The sequence below is a fragment of the Eupeodes corollae genome, chromosome 1 (assembly GCF_945859685.1).
Source record: "Eupeodes corollae chromosome 1, idEupCoro1.1, whole genome shotgun sequence".
Taxonomy (NCBI): domain Eukaryota; kingdom Metazoa; phylum Arthropoda; class Insecta; order Diptera; family Syrphidae; genus Eupeodes; species Eupeodes corollae.
This window is the reverse complement of record NC_079147.1, coordinates 22,190,477-22,215,065: the sequence shown is the minus strand read 5'-3', so window position 1 is coordinate 22,215,065 and position 24,589 is coordinate 22,190,477. Positions and strand designations below refer to the sequence as shown.

Below are 24,589 nucleotides of genomic sequence, written 5' to 3'. Positions count from 1 at the left end.
TGTCAAAACTCAATTATAAATATTATTAACTTCCCATAGGAAGATATTGTAATGGGTCCGATTTGTCAACTCCCTAAAGTCGAAATAAAAGAGCTTTAGAAAGATGTCTGTGCGTACGTCCGTACGTCCGTACGTTTGCGACGTTTTTTTCGTCGTCCATAGCTTAGGAACCAGAAGAGATATCGACTTCAAAAAAATTTTGTTAGACAGATAATAAGGCAGAAAGATGCAGGAAGGGCTCTCAAGAAAATTGAGTGGGTGGTTTTTTTACCATAGCAGTTTAAAAAAGGTGAACATTTTGGTTAACCCTAAATATCTCATAAACCAAAACCACTTAAGACTTGAATTAAATTTTATATAATATATTGTAACGTGATACCAAAGAAGTATATTTTTTGAAAAAAATCCAAATTAACGTTTTTTTTTTATAAATCAAAAAAACTGACCAAAAAATGTATTTTATCTCGAAAACAATTTTGTGCAACGAAAGAAAAAACGTTTTTAACATCTGGTAAAATTTTAATAAAAATCGAATTGACAGTTTTTTTTATAAGAAATAAAAACCTAAAAAACATTACTCAAAGTTGGTAAAAATTGATTTCCGACTCAAATATCTTTTCAAAACTTTGGCTTTAAACTACTTTTGTTTTTTTTTTGAACATTGTTGTCAACATTTAGACTATCAATGTCTCAGCATGCTTACTGCAAAGGGAAATCGGTAGAAACAGCCTTGCACACTCTGGTCAGAACTATTGAATACTCCCTAGAGCAAAAGGAATATACTATGGCGGCCTTCCTGGATATTGAGGGCTCTTTCAACAACGTTGACACATCCGCTATCACTTCTGCTGTGACGACCCTAAACGTCGAATAATCTCTCCCTCTGTGAGTTGATTAATATAATGCTAAAAAGCAGGATCATCAACTCTAAGATGGGGGATTTTTGTACGAAAAGGTCTGTCGGTAGAGGCACTTCGCAAGGTGGTGTTCTGTCCCCTCTCCTGTGGAACATAGTGGTTAACGAACTACTAATATCCCTTGAGAGGGAAGGCTACAGAGTGGTTGCATATGCTGATGATGTTGCTATCGCCGTCACAGGGGAACATCCTAATACACAGAGAGACCTCCTCCAAAACGCACTTAATATTCTCACTAGATGGACTGATCACTGCAGACTTAGTATTAATCCTCAAAAAATAGACCTCGTCCTTTTTACACGGAAATACAAGATCCCAGTATTTGTACCTTTTTCAATAAAAGGTGTACCACTAATTCCTACCAATGAAGCCAAATATCTTGGTCTGATATTGGACACAAAATTAATTTAGAAATCTAATATTCAGGAAAGAGTTGAAAAAGCTACAGCAGCTCTTTTCCTTTGCAAGAAAGCCATAGCAAGCAAATGGGGTTTTCAACCTCGCATAACCTACTGGCTATACACATCGTTCATCCGACCAATACTTATGTACGGGGTTGCAGTATGGTGGACTGCACTGGAGAAAGTCACATACTACGACAAACTCAGCAGAGTCCAACGCACTGCATGTCTCTGCATAAGCGGGGCATTCAGTACCACACCCTCAGCAGTGTTAGACACTCTCCTCCATCTGACACCCCTCGACATTTTTAGTAAACAAGTGGCAGTGAGGACAGCTATAAGACTCAATGCCTCATCTCAATGGACCAACAACCATGTGGAGCACTCCATCATTTTGAACCTCTTTGGTTCTATACCAAAGTACATAGACAACACTATTCCTAAACCCCTATTTGGAAAAAACTTCCAGGTATCCATTCCATCCAGAGATGAATGGGAAGACAAAAACTCCTGGATGACAAAAGCATTCATTTTTATACAGATGGATCCAAGACAAATGGGGAAGTTGGTAGTGGTGTGTACTCAGAAAAGCTTAATCTAAGCATCTCATTCCGACTCCCTAATAATTGTATCGTCTTCCAAGCGGAAATTTTAGCGATCAAAGAGGTTCTCTCCTGGCTAAGAGAAAACTTGATATCAACTTCTGATATCCGCATCTTCTCTGACAGTCACGCTGCTATTAAATCTCTTGACGGTGTCTCAACCAAACCTCAAACAGCCCTTGATTGTCGATCGTCTCTTATGGAGATGGCGCAGCAATTTAACATTCACCTATGTTGGGTGCCGGGCCACAGAGACATCACGGGAAATTGTAGAGCCGATGAACTCGCTAACAATTTAACCGTAATGCCTATTTCACCTGAAAGGTGAACAAAAGAAACAGCTTTTGCGATAGCAAATTCTAGGTGGCACAATCTACCAACATGCACAGCCACAAAACTCATATGGCCTTCACTGGACCTTAAGCGCTCTAAAGACTTGTTATCTCAAAGCAGACTTCATATTAACTCCCTAATAGGTGTTCTTACGGGACACTGTCTTATAGGCAGACACGCAATACGACTTGATATAGCCTCAAATGACTTCTGCAGGAGCTGTTTGGACGAACAAGAAGAGGAAACAATCTCTCACCTTCTCTGCACTTGCCCTGCTCTTTCACTAAGACGCAAACTTCATCTGGGAGACTACTCTTTTGATAATCCCTGTGAACTATCTAAAAAAGATATCAAATATCTTCTTCGCTTTATAAAAAGCTCAAAATGTCTTTGCAAAACTTTAAGATTATGGCTTCCCCTTAATTTTAACTCACAAAAAATATTGTTTTCAGCATTTGAAACAATTTTGAAAAAACTTAAACTACTTTTACTTTTTCAAAACTATTGCTTTCAAAATTCAGTAAAATTTTGAGGAAAATCTAATTCACTGTTTTTTTTTTTTACAAAAAATAAAAACCTAACAAAATAACAATACAAAAACTTGGTAAAAAGTTTTCGATTCAAATAGCTTTTCGAAAATTAAAAATATTGTCTTCAAACTCTTTTTATGTCACAGAAAATGTTGTTTTCGATATTCAGTAGTTTTTTTTTATAAAAATGCACTTTTTAGAACAAAAGTTGATCAGTTTATAAACCCGATACTTTCGGTTAACAGTTATAATAAGCGCATTCTTCGTTTATACAAAAGACTCAAATACAAAATAATTAGTTAAAAAAATTCCTATATTTCTGAACACTGCCGAACCATGATGACAGTATCTTTATTGGTGAAGGATTTGACAATCGTTATTTGGTCAATAGTTAAGGGTGTGTTTACAACCGACTTTCATTGGCAAAATTCAATTTTGATATTGTTTTTTATTTTCCGGTGGTTAAATAAGAAAATAAGATTTGTTGTAAGCAAAAAACAGTTTGATAAATTCAATCATGTCAAATCACTTTGACAGCTGATAGATAGGTCACATAATTCATAGAGGATAATTAATTTTTCTTTTATACAAAAGATTTAAATACAAAATTATTATTTAAAAAAATCATTCATTTCTGAACACCCCGGCAATATGATGACAATATCTTTATTGGTGGAGGATTTCACATTCGTAATTTGGTCAATAGCTAAGGGTGTGTTTACATGAATAAAAAACAGTTTGATAAATTCGATAATTTCAAATTACTTTGACAGCTGATATGTCACATAATTCATAGAGAAAACTTTACCAAGCAACAAAGCAGTCACACATACATATGTATATTGTTAAAGGTCTTGAATTGTCGGACAAAAAAGAGATGTACGTCAATTTTAATTGCTGCATACGATCGATTAAGAATTATTACACTTGGATTATCAGTAACACATTCTTGAAGCTGTTCATTATTGTTGTATATTCAAATACAATACCCTTAAGGTATTCATGTACTTTATATACATATGTTGGTTTATATACTTTAACATACCTACAACATACCAAATTATAGAAAACTGTTATAACATTAAAATCAGAAGATGTCATTCGATTGTTAACCACGATAGAATTAAGAACAAGGTTAAGTTAAGATTACTATGAATAAAATATTAAAAAGTAATTAGAAGTGTCGGTCTATTCATTCAATAATTAAAAGTAAAGATACAACAAAGTGGCGACGAGGAAAAACATTTAGCAAAAAAAAAAATAACAACTTTAAAATACGTGTGCATTGCTGAAAAAAAAAATAATAAAACAAACAAAACAATGTCTCATAGTCAAATTATGGGTAAATTGGAAGAGTTCGAGTCTGGTGAGGATTTTGAAACGTACAAAGAACGTCTTCAAATTTATTTTCAAATTAATGGAATTGATGATTCTAAAAAAGCTTTGATTTTGTTAAGTTTGATCGGTAAAAATACATATAAAATACTCAAATCACTCGTCCAACCCAAAAGTCCATCGGAGTGCAACTACAATGATTTAATTAAAGCATTACAAAAATATTTTTCACCGCGATTAAATATTCGTGCTGAGCGCTACAAGTTCAAAAAAATCATCCAAGAAGAAGGGCAAAGTATCCAGGAGTTTATTATCCGTCTGAAAGAAGTCGCACAAACATGTGATTTTGGTGATTTTGCTAAAGAAATTAATACCAATACCACAAAGTGCTGTGAAAAAATGCAGGAACATAAGCCACTTCAATTCAAGTCGTTTGCCTTGGATGATACACTTACGGATCAATTTATAGCAGGTGTAAGAAACGAAGAGATTCAACGCGCCTTGTTAAATGACTCTTCACTTAATTTTGAAAAATGCTGTAATGTCGCCTTAACAATGGAAATGTCCACAAAAGAGTCCAAGGCAATACATCCAGTAGTCTCAACACAGTTTGCTATCAAAACGTCATCATCAAGTCCACAGATTAAAAATAGTTCTGAAAGTCATAAGTCAAAGCATAGTTTTATCAGTGGTAAATTTGGAAAATGTCAACGATGTGGTCGTCATAATAACTTCAAAACTTGTCCAGCAAAAAATTGGAAGTGCTATAATTGCAATCGAATCGGACACACATCTGTAGTCTGCAATCAGTCAAAGTCTCACACATCAGTAAAAGTGATCAAGTCAATCGCGAAAGTCGAGTCCACATGTGTCATAAAAAACATTATCGTCGAAGATCGGCCGCTGCCAATGGAGCTAGATACAGGAGCTTGTCATAGTCTAATTAGTTTTACTGAATATAAGTCAAAATTTTCTTATCTTAAATTGCAATCATAACTTAATACTCTTATAACTTTTACAGGTCAAAAACTTGATGTTCAAGGTAAAATCAGTGTTCGCGTGGAGTTTCAAGGACAAACTTATAATCTGGAATTAAAAGTTGTTGAAAGTTCAAATTATTTCCTTCCATTAATGGGTCGAACGTGGCTACAAGTTTTAACACCACATTGGAGAGAAAAGTTTTTTGGAGATTGTCGAAGTTCGGTTAATAAAATCGAGGTTAATTTTGTTGATTTAATCAAAAATAACTTTCCGAATGTACTTACGTTCAAGCCAAATGAAACCATTAAGGATTTCGAAATTAATATAGTTCTTAAAGAGAACACTACACCCATTTTTCACAAAGCCTATTCAGTGCCCTTAAGAATCAAGGATAAAGTAGAACAAGAACTAAACCGCTTAGTAAAGAACGGTACCTTGATTCCGGTCAAGTCAAGTTCGTGGGCAAGTCCAATAGTCTGCGTCCCGAAATCGAATTTAGATATAAGAATTTGTATGGATTGTCGAGTGACAATAAATAAATTCATTGAATCTTATCATCATCCATTGCCTTTAACCGAGGAAATATTTGCAAGTTTTGCTAATTGTAACGTTTTTTGCGTTATTGATATGTGCCTATAACCAGTTGCGTGTCGCTCTACCGAGTCGACAATTGTTAACAATTAATACGCACATAGGTCTTCTTCAATATACAGTGCTGCCGTTTGGTGTTTCCATGACACCATCTGCATTCCAAAGTACAATGGATGAGATTTTAAAAAATTTGAAAAGCACACGCTGCTTTGTCGATGATATTGTAGTCGGGGGTAAGGATGAAAGTGATTGCAAGCTAAACTGCATCAATGTATTAAAGAGACTAAGCGAATATAACGTCAAAATTAATTTAAACAAGTGTCGATTTCTTGAGAAAAGTGTACCATATTTGGGACACATATTGTGAAACGTAAAAGTGTTTCCGAACCCCGAAAAAGTTCGAGCAATAGTAGATGCTCCGGCACCAACCAACTTGCAACAACTTCAATCCTATTTAGGATTACTAAATTATTATAATAGGTTCTTACCAAACCTATCATCATATTTAAAAGATTTTTATTCTCTTTTAAAGAAAAATACTGATTTTGTGTGGTCTAAGAATTGTCAAACAGCGTTTGAGACCAGTAAATCTCTTATCACAGAGCCCAATGTCTTAGAATTGTTCGATCCAAGTAAACCTGTCATAGTCGCGACCGATGCTAGCCCATATGGTGTGGGTGCGGTGCTGTCACACCTTATTGACGGTGTCGAAAAACCTGTTTTGTTTGCATCAATCTCGCTCTCCCCATCGGAAAAAAATTATTCACAGCTCAATCGTGAAGCTCTAGCTAAAATTTTTGCAGTCAAAAAATTCCACAAATACGTTTTTGGTAAACCTTTTAAAATATGCACTGACCATCAAGCACTTAAAGAGATTTTTAGTCCACGTAAGGGAACAGCGGGGGTAGCGGCAGCACGTTTGCAAAGGTGGGCTGTAATTTTGTCTATGTATGACTACGATATTGAATATCGTAAAAGCTCCCAAATGCAACATGCTGATGCTCTATCCCGCTTACCTCTTACAGATTCCACGAATGTTGATTCGGTAGGTTTGATTAATTCAGTAAACTTAGAGTCATCAAATGATTCGGTCATTGACACTGAGGTTGTGCAGAGGGAAACTGCTCGAGATGAAGTTTTGTCATTAGTTTATAACTATGTCAAGAGAAATAAATGGCCAAATAAAATGTCAAGTCAAATAAAATTTTATTTTAGAGTAAGAAATAGTTTGGCTGCAGAAGACAATAAGTTGTTTTATGGAGACAGGTTAGTCATTCCATCAAAGCTGAGGGGGGGTACTCTAAGCTTACTACACAGTATGAACCATCTAGGAATCGTTAAAATGAAGTGTATGGCAAGGTCGTATGTCTGGTGGCCTTGTATTGAACGAAATATAGAAAATTTTATAAAACAGTGTCATATTTGTCAATCAACAATGAACATTCCTAAGGAAAAGGTCAATTCAAGGTGGTACTCATGTGAATATCTATTTCAACGTATCCATTTGGATTTTTTCTATTTTGCTAAATTTCAATTTTTAATCCTAGTTGATGCATTTAGCAAATATCCAGATGTTATTCCTCTTCGCAGCAACACTGCCGAAAAATTGATAACAATATTAGAAATTTTTTTTGCGACCTCCATTTGGGTCATTTAAGATTGTCAGTTTTTGTAAGAAATATGGTATTAAAGTAAGTAAGTCCCCACCGTATCATCCGCAAAGTAATGGCTTGGCTGAGCGTTATGTACAAACGGTAAAGCAAGTTTTTAAAACATTTTTTGAAAAATAAAAACATGGACATGCAACAAGTCGTCTCCAAATTTCTCTTTAACCAACGTTATACACCGATAAATAAGAGTCTACAAACTCCATCGGATCTGATTTTCTCCTTCAAACCTAAAATCGTATTAGATAACCTAAATAATAAAAATCAGAATACTAAAAATATTTCAAAGACTGTACAAACAGAGCAAACTAATAACTTTATAAAACCAAAAAATGGTTTAAATGCAATTAATTCCTTTAAAAATATTAAGTTCCGGGAGGGAGAAAAGATATTATTTAAAATATTCCAATACAATACCCTTAAGGTATTCATGTACTTTATATACATATGTTGGTTTATATACTTTAACATACCTACAACATACCAAATTATAGAAAACTGTTATAACATTAAAATCAGAAGATGTCATTCGATTGTTAACCACGATAGAATTAAGAACAAGGTTAAGTTAAGATTACTATGAATAAAATATTAAAAAGTAATTAGAAGTGTCGGTCTATTCATTCAATAATTAAAAGTAAAGATACAACAATTATCAACGCACAATGCTCAAAAAATGGCTAAGTTTAAATCACCAATTTTGTAGATTTTTGTTTAATTGATTTGAATGCGTTGTTAGAATGTTAAGCGATCCGTAGTTATAAATGACGAACAGCTGGGTTTGACAGGTGTCAAATGCCACTCCTAACAATGGCTGCGTTCAATCTCAGGCAGATAGGGTATCCGGATATCTTTTTGTTAGTGTTTTACGTGTAACAGCTGATCAAAAACTACTGAAATGTCAAAAAAGGAATCCAAAGGTATCTAAGAATTTCTGGGGTATGTAGGTATCTGACAGAACAGCTGATTCTACACATGGTTGAATTTCAAGAAACTTGAAAATTGATTTAAGATTTTTGTATTTGCTGGTAAACAAAAAGACACAAAATTTTAGTTGAAGTTGCAACTTATGCTCATTCGGAAATGAAACCGAAATTCTTCCAAACTATATCTTGGTATTGTCACTTCATAATAGTCCTCATAGTCCGACGAATCAGTTGAATTATCCATTAAATGTTTTATCTAAGAACAATTTTGACTTCGAAGCTTAAATGTTTCTCTGCTTTTTGTGAACAGCTGAAAGTTGTTTTTATTTTTTGACAGCTATCTCAATACAGCTTTCCAACTTGTTCAACATATCCACATATCCAAGATACCCTATCCAACACGAGATTGAACGCAGCCAATTTGAAACTTATAAATAAATTACCCTGTATTTTATATGCTAAACTAGTTTAAGCCTTCGAAGTTCGTCTGTAAGTCTTATTTAATCATGAAATACAAATCAGAGAAAAATTTAGATCAAAAGATCAATATCCAAAAAAAATATTAATTGTTTGCACCAATGGAAATCTCTTAAGTACAAGTTCTGACGTTTATATTTATTTATAGCTTTTATAAATCATTTTTACTAAAGAAACAGTTGCACTTGAATAAATGTACTATACACGATTCTTAATGTACACATCTTAAGCAACTATTAAATTTCTTTTATTAAATTGTTTGTTTTTGTTAATATAGGTAAATATTTATTTTTATTATCATTCTATTTATTATTTGAATGGATTTTATATTTATTGACAACATTTTCCCTCTAAAGTAAAAGTATTTTATTTACTTACTTAAACTAGTATCAGGTTACTTTGCATTGTTTAATGAGACTTAAAATGAGCCGACGAAAATAGTAATGATTACTATAATATGTTGTGCATTAATAATGTACATTTTATATTTTTACTTTGAAAGAAAATTGTAAATTTGAACCTGAATTAAACATTGCTGTAAAAGGCATAAGGCTTTCACTACAAGACATCCATTTACAATTCATTTAACAACACAGTTCAATGACATTTTCTTAAAATGGATAGATGTTATTGCTTAAGAAAATAAGTGGTTTCATTGGTTGCGTTCAACCAAGAAAGATGTATCCGGATACATGTTTAAGAATGTGGTTGAATTTGAAAGAATATCCAATGACCATAGTTTTTTACAATAATTTAGGACATCAAAATCTTTCATTTTTTGACAACTATGTCACTTTAACCATCAAAGTCATAATGCATTGTAAAATGCAAATTTTCAGAGTCTATCGAACACGAAATTGAACGCAAAAATAGTTGGAAATTTGTTATTTTTTCGCATTTGACAAGTAAAAACAATGTCATTATTGAAAACGAAACGGTACACGATAAACGATATCTGTCAACAAAGCATTAGAATTTTTAAAATTCACTAAAAGAATTGTGAACATTTTTAGGTCACACTTTGCCAAACTTAACCTTTGCGACTTCATCGTTCAAAACCTTTCCGGTTGGCAATAATGACTCTGGTGAAAAATGTTGATTTTTTGGGACAAGTTTGTGATTTATAAAACCTTTTGACTCAAAAGTTTTCATTAAGAAAAAGGGAGACTAAAAAAACAGCTTCATTCTTCGATCTTTTTAGTTAAGCTAAAGCTTAGTCTACAAGATTGGAAGATCTTCCAAAATTAGCATATTTTTTTCGCAAAACCTGGTGTTTATATCATAAGCGCGATACTTAACGGGACAATTTAATAATTATAACTGAATTGTAAAAATCTGTTCCATAAACAATTTTGTAGAATCTGACAGTTGTTATCTTTCTGGTCCATAAAGTAGTCAGGAATTTCGCGAAAAATTTTTAATGACAATTCTTTTATGAAATGAATACAAATTTACAATTTGCATATTATTTTATTAGTATTTAATTGACAGTTGCGACAAGCAACTCAGTTACTGTCAATTGTTGACAGTGATTTACATAACACCATTTTTTTTCTAAAAGCAACTTTAGTACACTTACATATATTATATTCATTTTAATACTCTCGATTTTTGACATGTTTTATGCTCTTCACTTTTTTATGTTAAAAAACGATTTTGTTAACTTTGACATTTTCAAATTGAAAGAGTGGCAGTAAGAGAACGTTACTTATTAAATCGAGAACGGTCGAGAAATGATGACAACTGAAATAAATGCAAAGCTTTTGTTCCACATTTCATAATTTTTCGATCATAACACATTTTTAGGTTATACAATGAAATTGTCATGAAAAATTGGACAGTAAGCATAAATAAATTGGGTTTCGCAACAGTTCGTTTTAAAACTAGGGCCTAGTCACTGACAATTGTCAACCATTCCTGTGTGCGAGTACTGTTGTCAGGAATGGAAGGGACCTACAGTTTTAAGCCTAGTACATACTTGTGAACCATCTCGTGAACCCATACAAATTTCAGTTTTTGGTTCACCCGTGAACTTGCTCGTGAAGCTGAGTGGAGAACAAAGTGGAGAGTTTTCGTTCACGGGCAATTCACGTGCAAAATGTACGGGAACTGTTGGTGAAGCTTTGACATTTGGTTTCCGCATTTTAAAGTTTGTGGCTGCTTGCGCGTTGTTCTAAAAAAAAAGTTAAAATGGTGTCATATGAAATAGAATACCTATTTGAAGATTCAACTGATGAAGTCAAATGTTCACAACGTGTACTCACAAGTGTGTACCAGTGAGCAATGTCAAAAGTTCACTTTCTCCACTGGCGAACGTTCACTTCACGAGGAAGTATGTACTAGGCTTTAAGTCGAATCCGAATGGCAAACTTGAGAAAGCACTTTTCATGACAAAATTTACTCTTGGAGAATTTGTCAATTCCTCGCAAAAGGCAGTACCCGTGAAAAAAACTTTAGGTGGCATAGGCAGGGATTGAACCCAAGACCTCTCGCATGATAGTCCAACGCACTAACAGTAAGCATAGGATAGTATAACAATGACAGAGTTGTCATAAGAAATGTGTCAGTATATGATATTGATAAAATTGTCATGAAAAAATGACATCTTATTTTTGTGACAAATATGTCACCTGTCAATATTTTATGAAATACTGATTTGTTTGACAAGTGTAAAAACTGTTTAGAAGTGTTACCTGTCAATTCTTATGAAACAATGTTCTTAATAACATTTTTATGTTCTCGGTCATCTATGAACAAAATTGTCTTCCAATGACTCTATTGTTTGTGTTCTAAAGTAAAAACTTTAGACAGCAACTGTGAAAACAAACAAATTTTAATTGTAAGACACACAAATTGTCGGCAATTTTCAGCCGATATTCTACCAAAAAAACTGCCCTATATTCGGATTAAATCAACCAATTCTATTGTTGCAAACCAACCAAAAACTTTACTAATTCGTAATAAAAAAATTTACTTAACCTAGAGCGCACCACACTGCCTGCTATCCATAACAAGAATGACGTTTCTCTCTCGCTGTCAGTTAGGCTGACAATAAGGTGCTGACCAGTAGACGCTGACAAGGAAATGCTGACAAATAGATCTGTTTGTTTGTAGTATCGCTTTTCGTCGCAGTATAAACGATCAATTTTCACTTGATAACAAATTGGCAATTACCACCTAATTGGATTTTGACAGTTCGGCCAATATTAGGAGATCTTCAAATCGTGTGTTCTCAGCTTTAGCATTGAATGTGGCTTCGTTTTTCCATTTCCATTTCGGAGACTGCATAAATAAGCAGAATTGTTGCATTTGGGGACTCGAAAAATTCAAGAATGATTGTTGAAAAACAAATCCACCTTTAACAAGCCAATGTTTCTTCGGGCTGGTCACTCGAATAGGTTATCGAAAGCTTTTGAAAAAGTGGAGGCCATTGCTGATATTAAGTGACTTGCACATGAGAGCGAACAACGAATGGACGAACAAACGTGATTTTACACATTTCAAAAAGTCAGTTCCAAACAAAAACACATTTAAATTATAAGAAACCAATTGACACTAATGTTAGGATAATAAAATTAGTATTTTGTTCTCTTAAACAAGAAATTTTTGTAAAACAGTTTGGTAGTAACGAATTACAGTGTGGTTGCTACGAACTGTCAAACTCTATTCGTGTTCCACTTATCATCCACACTGCAACGAATAAATTGTTAGCGCGAAACTTAACCTCACAACTATACCCCTCTTGTTTTGTTTTTGGGTGAAAGATCATGGCTGAGGAAAATGTAAAGAAAAGGGTAATTATAAATTGACAATTCGGCGCTGTCTGCGAATAGAAATAAAGCTCATGTCAAAGAAAAGTCAAAGTATGCAAACATCCAGAGTTCGCAGTTCGTAGCTCATGTGCAAGGTGCCTTAATTGTCATTGCTAGAGACATACCTTCCACTTTTTCTTTTTTTTGTAAATACTCCTTTTTAAAAATCAAAATGTTATTAATATTGTCTATTCTTTTCCTTCTAACATTTGACATAACCTATAAATACACCCTTTTATCAGTTTGCCACAATTTTTTGGTGGGAAAATCATTGAAAATGTCCTTAATATGCAAATATTTATATTTGATTGAAATCAACATTCCTTACCATCTTCATCCTATTTTATTTTTCTCTTCGATAAAATAAAAATCTTCCAGACAATTGAATACAAAAACAAAACAAAAACATCAGACAATTTGGCGCACTGACGCGAATAGGCTATTTTAAATCTTGTCTAAGGAAATGGAAGCTTTTTCTTGGAAATACCAAATATTTTTCATGAACAACATTCGATTTCTGAACACGATTTCTTGAAAATATTTAGACTAAAATTGAAAACCGCCCACCGGCATTTGCCATGCTTAATTTTTTCATTCCAAAAAAAGAAAATGATTTAAATCTTGGCAATGAAAATTTTAAGCTTATCACTGTTATTATTTGAAATGATATGAAAATGACCATGCCCAGCCCATGTTCATTGCCCATCACTCAGCTCCCTCACTTATACAACATAAAGTCTGTATAATTAATTTAAATTGTTCACACTCTGTGTGTGGCTCGAATCGTTGGCACCTCAATCAAAATGCCATACTCGGAGGTCTGAGTGTTGTCGAGGGTAATCTCTGGAAAATTTTCTTCTCTGCTTCTGCTTTTAGCAGCATCCAACGGCAAACATCGTTTACCCAACCGAACTAACTCAAACACAAAAAGATGTATTTGCGAATACACATTCCACTACTCCTAAAGCAAGACTAAAGCTAATAAATTACAAAATAAAAAGCCGGGCCAAAACAAAGGAAATAACGTGTTTACCCTGAAAAAACCGATACAACAAAATAAATAAAGAATAATTGATGTAACACGGGTTAATTTAAATTTAAAATAACAATTACATGGTTAGTGGTTTTCAGTTTTTGAGTTTCCATCAAAAGCAGAAACGGAGTTACCTGGAGTTCACGCCTGTCGACTTTGGCCATAACATCACATCACACACTGAACAAAGTGATGGTAATTGCTTTTAGCAGAATCATTGTTTACCTAGACTTGTACTTGTTCATTTTCATGTGCAGCAAAATGGGCGTTTTGATCGCACAAAATGAATACATTTTATTCAAATTATTTACAGTTAAATAAAGTTGCAGTGTTTTTTTTATTAAAACCGAATCAAGTCATCGGAAAGTTTTGGTTTTGTCATTGAAACATTTGAAAAACCGCTAAGAAGTTGATTTGATTGAAAGACAGTAGGTGGTTAAAAGTTTACTACTAGAACTAGTAGCAGGGTTTTTATTTTAAAAATGTGTTCTTTAAATATTTGCAATTAAACAATTTATAACTCCTACAGAAACAAACCGTGCAACAGAATTTTCCCATTCTAAAAAATTGGGTAATGTTGAAATTTTGTTTACGAATTTCTTATTCAACTTTAAGAATAAGTTAACCAGCCGACTTTAGATCCAAATTTAATGGTTCGAATTCAAGCTTAGAAGAAACAGTTGGGTGGTATTAACTTTTCCAGTTTTCAAATCTAAGTAAATAAATGAAGCAATCAGCAATCGATAACTTTTTTATTCAGGAGCTTGGCAGGGAAATTCTCGAAGCAATTGAAAAAGTTGATGGACCAATCTTTTTTCGCACTCGTACTGGAGCAAGAGTCCTTAAAGATCTAAACACACATTAATCCGCTGGTCCGGATGGTATCCCCGCTATTGTTCTGAAGAGGTGTTCTTCAACCGAAAACCCACTGCATAAGCTTTTTCATCAGTCCTACTCCTCAGGTACCGTTCCGAGAGAATGGAAAACTGCATTTGTCCAGCCCATACCCAAAAAAGGCGAATCTTCCTTACATTCTAATTACCGACCGATTGTACTTAAGTCCCTTCTTTCCAAGGTCATGGAAACGCTGATTAATTATCAGCTCAAGAAATATCTTGAAGATCGAAAGCTTCTTAATGACCGGCAATACGGCTTTCGTAGAAATAGGTAGACTGGTGATCTCATGGTTCATCTCACCGAACAGTGGAGCAGTTAGATTATTGCACTTGATATTTCAAAAGAATTTGATAGGGTTTGGCATTAGGCTCTCTTATCGAAAATGCGTGCATTCGGTTTTCATGAATCCTTGCTTCATTGTATTAGTAATTACCTTTTAAATCGTTCAATACAAGTTGTATTGGATGGATTCAAGTCTGAAAACCACAAAATAAATGCTGGTGTGCCTCAGGGCGCTGTTTTATCTCCAACACTCTTTCTCATTTTTATTAATGATCTTCTGTCTGCAACATGTAATCCAATACATTGTTTCTAATCCAATACATTGTTTCGCGCTCTTAGCTTTTCATATTCGTTTTCAGACTCACATTCCTTTTCTTCGGATGTGGAACTGCAACGAAGAAATATGAAAAGCTCATTAAATCCCGACCAATTTGCATTGTTCAATGGGGATTAAAAAACCGCTTGGAATTCATGGCTGAATCACATACGCTTCAGCTTCGGCTTCGCCTGACGTTTACGAGTTCAGCCATAGGAATTCAATGCATGCTATCACAATGTAGCTTCGACCTCACGTTTTGTTTGACAATCGTAAGGAAAAGAATGTAATGTAACGTAATGTGACTCCAAACGGAAGCTCTAGTTCAATTTTCTGAACATTTGCTTTGTCTGACAGCTCATCAGCAGGAAAAAAATGTCAACAAACAAAATATTTGCTCTTTGGAGGGATGAAATAATAGAAATGTCATTCAAAGCAACCTCGAAGCGGGCCTAACGTAACGGAGACAAAGCGGAAGCTGAAGCGTGTATGTGTTTCAGCCATCAATGCTTCGAAAACCCAATGCTGTCTTGTATCGTTTAAGCGAGATATACCCTAATTGCCATTATCCATGGATGGCACTTGCATCAATGAGACTGGACACCTCGATATTCTCGGTATGTGTGTCAACAACCACCTCTTGTGATCACATACTCGATGTCGCCAAAAATGCCGCAAGGAGTTTGGGTTTCCTTAGGCGATGCAAGAAATATTTCAACCCTTCTGATCTGGCTGTTATCTACAAGACTTACATACGTCCAAAGCTTGAGTATAACTCCCATCTCTGGGCTGGTGCTCCTGCAACTTACTTAAGCCTCTTGGATAGTATTGAACGTAGAGCATAATATCATCGTTAGTGCATTTACTTCGCGTGAACATTGTCGTAAGGTCTCTTGTCTGACCCCTTTTTACCGTTATTTTAACGGCTTATGCTCTGGTGAAATAGCCAGCTGCATTCCTCCCCTTAAACAGTTCAACCGTAATACTCGCGCTTCTAGGAATGCTTATCAGTATACCCTCGAGCCCAATTTCAGCCGTACTGTCAAATACAGAGATTCGTTCTTTAGACGTACTACGCGAATGTGGAATGCCTTATCACACTCTGTCTTTCCTAGTCATTGCAATATTCAGAAATTCAAAACCAATGTGCACCGACATCTCCTTTTTAACCCTCTCTCCTCTTCCTAGTGCTCACACTGTGCCACTGCATAATAAGGGTAGTAATATCCCCTTGAGTGTGTGTTTATTATAAAAAAAAAGTACCCATATAAAATTTAAAAATACACAAGTAAAATAAGTTTGTCTTCAAAGATATAAATGCCATTTGATTTGTCAAAAAAAACACGCGATTCATCCCAAGACACAATTAATCCTAGGACAACTCATCCCGGAAATAAAAAATACCTGTAAGCATACTTAACGAAAACAATTGCTTGTGTATTCAATTAGTTCGTTCAAAGCTTTTTCCTTTGGATAGCTTTGTTTTAATTTCATATTGGAAGAACCAGGATGGAAAATAAATTATCTGAAGATAAGAAAGAGAAAGAACATGTATGTTTAAATTGTAAAACGATCGCCTATTGGTTGTGTAGTTAGGAAGGTATCTAAAACGAATAAGGAATAGTTCATTGGCGTGCTCAGCTTTATGCAGACAGATAGATAAAGACATGTTTATGATTATAAAGTAGGAATGTTATTGGTACATTTCCTACAAGATTTTAGCGCAAAGATGGAGTAATTACGTTCAGTTTATTTCGTTCGTTAAATTTTAAAAGAAACAAGCATACCAACAAGTACAAGAAATTGCTATTCATGTATTGTTTACAGTCAGGTTCTTGTGCGTTTTGGAATTCAGTTATACTCGTAAAGTGACACGTAAGCAGTGGATGTAGAGGTTGTACGTAATACAATATCAAGGTGTACGTTGAAAAAGTGATTCTACTCTTTTTGGCCCGTTTCCTTAACTTCTACTTAGTATTTATTCTTTTATTTAGGCGAAGGCAAGTAAAAGAATAATAAAGGGTGATTTTTTTTGAGGTTAGGATTTTCATGCATTAGTATTTGACAGATCACGCGGGATTTCAGACATGGTGTCAAAGAGAAAGATGCTCAGTATGCTTTGACATTTCATCATGAATAGACTTACTAACGAGCAACGCTTGCAAATCATTGAATTTTATTACCAAAATCAGTGTTCGGTTCAAAATGTGTTTCGCGCTTTACGTCCAATTTATGGTCTACATAATCGACCAAGTGAGCAAACAATTAATGCGATTGTGACCAAGTTTCGCACTCAGTTTAATTTATTGGACATTAAACCAACCACACGAATGCGTACAGTGCGTACAGAAGAGAATATTGCGTCTGTTTCTGAGAGTGTTGCTGAAGACCGTGAAATGTCGATTTGTCGCCGTTCGCAGCAATTGGGTTTGTGTTATTCGACCACATGGAAGATTTTACGCAAAGATCTTGGTGTAAAACCGTATAAAATACAGCTCGTGCAAGAACTGAAGCCGAACGATCTGCCACAACGTCGAATTTTCAGTGAATGGGCCCTAGAAAAGTTGTCAGAAAATCCGCTTTTTTATCGACAAATTTTGTTCAGCGATGAGGCTCATTTCTGGTTAAATGGCTACGTAAATAAGCAAAATTGCCGCATTTGGAGTGAAGAGCAACCAGAAGCCGTTCAAGAACTGCCCATGCATCCCGAAAAATGCACTGTTTGGTGTGGTTTGTACGCTGGTGGAATCATTGGACCGTATTTTTTCAAAGATGCTATTGGACGCAACGTTACGGTGAATGGCGATCGCTATCGTTCAATGCTAACAAACTTTTTGTTGCCAAAAATGGAAGAACTGAACTTGGTTGACATGTGGTTTCAACAAGATGGCGCTACATGCCACACAGCTCGCGATTCTATGGCCATTTTGAGGGAAAACTTCGGAGAACAATTCATCTCAAGGAATGGACCGGTAAGTTGGCCACCAAGATCATGCGATTTGACGCCTTTAGACTATTTTTTGTGGGGCTACGTCAAGTCTAAAGTCTACACAAATAAGCCAGCAACTATTCCAGCTTTGGAAGACAACATTTCCGAAGAAATTCGGGCTATTCCGGCCGAAATGCTCGAAAAAGTTACCCAAAATTGGACTTTCCGAATGGACCACCTAAGACGCAGCCGGGGTCAACATTTAAATGAAATTATCTTCAAAAAGTAAATGTCATGGACCAATCTAACGTTTCAAATAAAGAATCGATGAGATTTTGCAAATTTTATGTGTTTTGTTTTACAAAGTTCTCAAGCTCTTAAAAAATCACCGTTTATTTTAAAATCTACAAAGGTACAAAGGTACCATGATATTTCTTCTTGATAGACACTTTAAAATATTATTAAAAAGTATTGAAATCTGTTCATAAGTTGCTGAGAAAATTAAAAAAATAAAATAACGGTTTCATGAGCGGTACCTTTTCTGAGCAATACAAAAATATGTTTTTCTTAAAAAAAAAGCCATGTTAAAAAATAAAATTGAAGAGAAATTTAAAAAAAATGTATCGGTTTTTGAGAAAATTCGAGTTATCGTTTTTTGACCAAAAAAATTGTATGGGGGCCACTGTTAGTTTTGATCTTAAAAAAAAGTGAAAAAAACGCCTACGGCGAATCTGCTGAAAACCTTAACTTCCAAGTTTGAACTCAATCGACCCAATGGTTTAGGCTGTAGGGGCGTGGACAGACAGACAAAACAGACGGAATCGCGGGACCCACTTCCACCATCGTAATATCATGTTTGATTAAAATCTCAAGTTCGAAATTTTGTACGAATGCAAAACTTGCCATCTAGTTCCTATATGTCGCAAGTCAAAAGTTGGTAACGTCATTGGCAAGGTATTGCGGACAAATGTCAAATTCATTTTAATATAACCACCTAGGATTTATCAGGCACTAAAAACATCTTGCATTAGACTATTAACGGTTGTGAAGAAATGTAGAGCTAAATATTTTGTTGGAGCGTCGGATTCTTTGAAAAGAACAATTTTCAGTAGATTAAATCATAAACTTGCAGAGAAAAACTATATTCAGAATTCCAATAATGTTCATGTGATTTCTATGATCATCAGGCTACGTAAATTTTATTCCACGTAGGCTTGATTTACCGCTTATGTTATATATAAAACCTATGAGAAAGAGAAAATACTGTCCAATTCTTTGGAAAAAACTCCATTGTCAGATAAATTAGAAGCGTCCGCCGAAAAATAAGGTCCAATCTCAAAAGATTGAAGAAGATTTCATGTATATTGCTGATGCTTGATTTTGGAGTTTGATAGAAATAGATTCTATTTTTCTTTAAAAGAAGATTCCTGTTTTAATGAGAAAACTGTTTCAACTGAAAACAAAAATGTTTAATGTTAAAATATATTAAAACTAAAAGACGATATAAAAAGGGTCTTTAAGATCTGATATCCCATGTTGCCCCAAAGAAAACGTCAAATCACAAAATCCTTGTGGTCAATTTCCATCAATTTTTCGATAAAAAACACGTTCAAGATAGGAAACTTCAAAAAATATTAAGCTCGGTAGAGCAATCCATTCACCGTAGCCTTGCCTTCAAATAAATAATGTCCAATTGCACCATCACCATCCCAAAAACCACACCAAAAACTGACACATTGATAATGAAAAGACGTTTCATTTTTCGGAGCCCCAAATGCTACAAATCTGATTATTTTACGTAATCTCCTACAGATGAAAATGTGCCTAATCACTGAAGATGATTTTTCGAAGAAAATTCGTAGCATTTGTATGTATCTACAGGCACAATAAGCTTTGATTTGACATTGTGATTGAATGCCTTGAATTTTTTTGATGACAGAACTTTAAAGCCTTTAAACCTAGACCCTATTTCATAAAAATTGACAGGATTCTACAAATGTGTCACACTTGTCTGATGAATCTGTATTTTATAAAATATTGACAGGTGATAAATTTATCATAAAAATTTTGTCGTTGTCATTTACTGGCACAATTTTGTCGCTGGCATAATTACTGACAAATTGGTCGTGTCATTTTAAATTTATAATCTTAAAATGTGTTATGATCGGAAAAAGGTGAAATATGGAACAAAACCTTCGCATTTTGTTTCTCTATCAATTTTTACAAAATAAAGATATTTTATTTACAAAATCTAAAATAACTTTGAAATTTAATATGATATTTAATAAATTATAGGATATCGTAGAACAGGCAACTGAGAAACGTCATAACTTTCACTTTCACTTGAAAATACATCGTTTATCATTTTAGATTTTTTTTCTGTCAATCACATGACCATAACCTAGTTTCCTGACGCAATTGTGAATTAAATACTGTCAAATATGTAAATTGATTTTTTTCACTTCATAAAATAATTGTCAATACAATTTTGTAGGATAATTACTGACAGTTCCCGAAAATACTTGACAATTCATTTTCATGACAATTTTTTTACGAAACGAAAAGATGACAATTGTTGTGTATTTTCCTACAACTCACAAAACTGTCAAATTGTTTATGGATTAGATTTTGACAATTGTCAAGTTGTACATTAGCAAATTGTCACCTGTCAGTGTTTATGAAATAATGGCCGGTTTTTCTAAGGAAAATACAGTGTAATGTCAATTGTTATACCTCTGATTCCAAAGATCAACAAGAAATCAATAAACCTGGGTTGCAACGTAATGTGGCATTTGTTTTTACACGGTTTCTATTCTACCTATTACTAACTTATCTTACCAGCTCACACTTGTTAACCAATTCGCTATATCCAGTTGAAAATGTGCTTCACAATGATTCAAATGTGTTTTAATTTTATGACATATGAGTTTTTACCATTTGTTTGTCAACTTTAAAAATGTCAGTACGTTGTTGATGCGTGCATCGTTAGAATTTCAGCAATGGCTGCGTTCAATTTTGTATTGGATAGTGTTTGTTTTTAAATACCTTACTGAGATAGTTAGAAAGCTAAATCTAACTTCTCAATTTCTTCAAGTTCTTTATCGTCTATTCAATTTGAAATTTCAATTAACAACAATTTGTTTTACAAATAAATAATATAAAAAATTGAAATGAATTTTCAGGTTCCTTAAGATTTAATCATATGTTGACTCAGCTGATATCCCAGCTGGTCTTTAACATGTTTAACCTCCCTATATAGATGTATATTTGAGATTGAAATTCACCATACTATATTTCTATCTAGATTGATTCTGCCCATGACGTATTTTTACTTGTCAAATGTCAAAAGCTGATAGTTTAAAAAGTGATATCTGCTAAAATAGCGAAGTATTCAAAATGAAACTCTTTAATAACGTTTTGAAATGCGGACTCCTCAACAAACAACTTAATTCAAAATACTGAGTTAAATAAGCTTTTCACACCTTTATAACATAGAAATCAATAAATATTGATACGATAACCGAATTAATGGTATCTTATCTTGTCTTTCCACCCAGATAACAAAAAGTCACCTTTTGGATAGGCTTACCTTGCATATCATCAGCACGATCAATTTTTAATCCCTGTTGGGCTGCGGCTGCCAAACCAGCAGCATACTCCCTGTCACATTTGGCTTTCATCTGAAAGCAGCGTTTCATTGTTTCCATTAAACGCAGCTCAGCATCCTGACGCACAATAAGCGCCTCATGAGCCGCACGACCCTGCAGGGCCGTTGAGAATCCCATTTTATCTATAAACTATCAAAACTAAGGTGTCCTGTCCAAGTGACGAGATAATTTTCTCTGAAATCTTGTCTGAGTGTAAAGTGTTGCGATTTTCAAAAATCAATTGCTGTTAAAAGTGACGTTTAACCAAATGTCACCGCATTTCCTTTTTTTTTTTCAAAATATGGTACTATCTCTACTTAACGACGACAACGCCACGCCGTTAAATGAACAAGATTCTTAAGATATTTAAATAAAAAAATTAAAATTATACGTTATGTTATAATAATTTTTTTCAATCACATTTTGTTTAATTAATGAATTTATGTTGTTATGATAAACCTCCGTATATTTATTTAATTCTGCGAGAATTTTTATTAATTGATCTTTTATTTAAAATCAGAAAAAAAATCGCGCTGGTGATGGGCAATCACATTCACTTTTGGCTGTGGAACGAAAGACACACAAGGCACATTTATCGATGTCGTTTGCAAAAATAAAAACCACGAACAAAAATAACTTTCACAAAATTTTGTTTGTTTAAACTTTTTTTTTTGTATTTCTTCTCCTTATTCTCTTTTCTATATTCTTACGATGGTAACTTTTATTTTTTTATTTGTTGTTAACGAATTTATTGTTAACGCCGAACACACATTTAACACTAAAAAAGAAAATTTAACTCTAGTTAAAAAATAGGTCGATGACAACAATCGAAAACGAAATATTGTTGGTGTTTGCGCCACACTAAATTTTTAACGGTGGCTCGTGATGACCCCGCCGCCGTGTAGAAATGTAAAATTAGCAAAAATGTTGCAATATTTGAATTTTTTCTCGAAAATTATCCAGAACTGGCAGCACATTAATACGACACCACGACAACGACGAACCAGACGACGGACGATGACGACGAGACGTTAAAATCTTTTGTTTTGGACGACGTTTCTTTTTGTTGTTGTTATTGTTGTGGTCGCTCCGACAAACTAAGCACAAGATATAAAACGACTTGACGGTCGGTGGTGGTGGCGGCACACCGTCCACATCCAATCCACACTACACTACACTACCGATAACTGTGTTACACACCTTGCGGCTGTACAAGAACCGGATTATGGTGTACTCGGGTCCGGAGTCCGAACGATTAAAGGCAAATCTTTATAAGACACAGCGACAGCACAAAATGTATCTGTGAGATACTATATCCCGAGCAAGAAAATGTTGGACAAACAAGATACAACTAATGGATGGATTTTATCCGCTTAACCAAACGATTGGAGAGAGCGCTACGAACCGAATGTCGGTCGGTATTGCGGAATGAGTGGTGGTTCGATTTCAGCGTTTCTTGTTTGGGTGTTGTTTCTGTTTGTGGTACTCGCACTCAATCAGGAATGAGTGCTTTTTTTTGTGTGTTGGCTATGGTTTTGAGAATCTCAATTTCTCAAAGCTTGTTTATGGTGTACGTGGAGTGGAGTATGTTTTGAAAAATGCAGATTAAAGATGGTTGCCAAGTGTATTCGTAAATGCATCAAATACATTGTGTAGAAAATTGTGAGTTTAAAAAAAAGAAATGCATTGCATTGAACAAATTAATGTATTTATTAACTAAAGGTCTTGAATCGAGGTTATTGGCAGAGACATTATCTTTAAAGTGGTTTAATATCAAGAACTCTTTGGAAAAATATGTATTTTCCAGTATTAACATAGTTAACTGTGAAAGCAAAATGTTCATCACTTTTTTAAGAAAATTTTAACAATTTTATGCATCGTTTTATTTTTAGTAACTTTATACTTTTTACTTGTCAAGTTCTTAATGGCTGAATCACAAACACGCTTCAGCTTCGGCTTCACCTGACGTTTACGAGTTCAGCCATAGGAATAAAATGAATGTTATCACAATGGAACTTCGACCTCACGTTTCGTTTGACAATCGTAAGGAAAAGAATGTAATGTGACTCCAAACGGAAGCTCTAGTTAAATTATCTGAACATTTGCTTTGTCCGACAGCTCAACAGTTGTAAAAAAATGTCAACAAACAAAATATTTGCTCTTTGGAGAGATAAATTAATAAAAACGTCATTTAAAGAAATCTCGAAGCAGGCCAACCGTAACGCAGACGTAGCCGAAGCTGAAGCGTGTTTGTGATGTTGAAGATGTTTGATGACAGATTTAAAAGTGACAGATGAGGAGAGGATTATTTTTAATAAAATCTTTTGTTGTTATATTTATTAAGATCTAGCTGTTAGTCGCGGTTCTGTAACGTGGAAAAAACTTGTTTTGTAAAAAATGTTGTCAGTTGAATTATTCTAAAACAATTTGAAATCACCAATAATATTTTTCATATAAAGAAATAGTTTAGTTTGAAAATCTAATTTTGTTAAAAAAATTTTATTCGAAAAATTTTTTTACAAATTTTAGTAGCATTTCTTAAATTTTTACAAGTTGGATGAATGAAATTAATTTGAGAGATATCAAGAACCGAACATCAATTTTTACCAAATTTTCGTACTTTATGAAAAAAAAAGACTGTTGGATTTTGAAAACAATATTTACTGTGAAATAAAATAGTTTAAAGCAAAATTTTTAATTTTTGAAAAGATATTTGATCCAAAAATAATTTTTACCCAACTTTTTTTCCTGTTTTTTAAGTTTTTATTTTTTGTAAAAAAGCTGTCAATTAGATTTTTCTCAAAATTTCACTGAATGTTGAAAACAATATTTTTTAAAAGAAAAAAGTAGTTAAAAGCCAATATCTCAAAGTTTTGAAAAGATATTTGAGTCGAAAATGAACTTTTACCAACA

At 34.0% G+C, this 24,589-nt stretch overlaps 1 protein-coding gene across 4 annotated transcripts in view; it reads right to left on the bottom strand.

Moving 5' to 3' along the window:
- The window catches only part of LOC129953500 (tyrosine-protein kinase Fer), a 159,078-nt gene extending 135,994 nt beyond the window's left edge, over window positions 1-23,084 (bottom strand). For all 4 annotated transcript variants that reach the window (XM_056066743.1, XM_056066752.1, XM_056066747.1 and 1 more), the window contains exon 1: window positions 21,619-23,084. In XM_056066743.1, the coding sequence (XP_055922718.1) occupies window positions 21,619-21,814 (196 nt within the window). In that variant the 5' untranslated portion in view covers window positions 21,815-23,084. The remainder of the gene's footprint in view (window positions 1-21,618) is intronic.
- Between the last annotated feature and the right edge of the window lie 1,505 nt (window positions 23,085-24,589).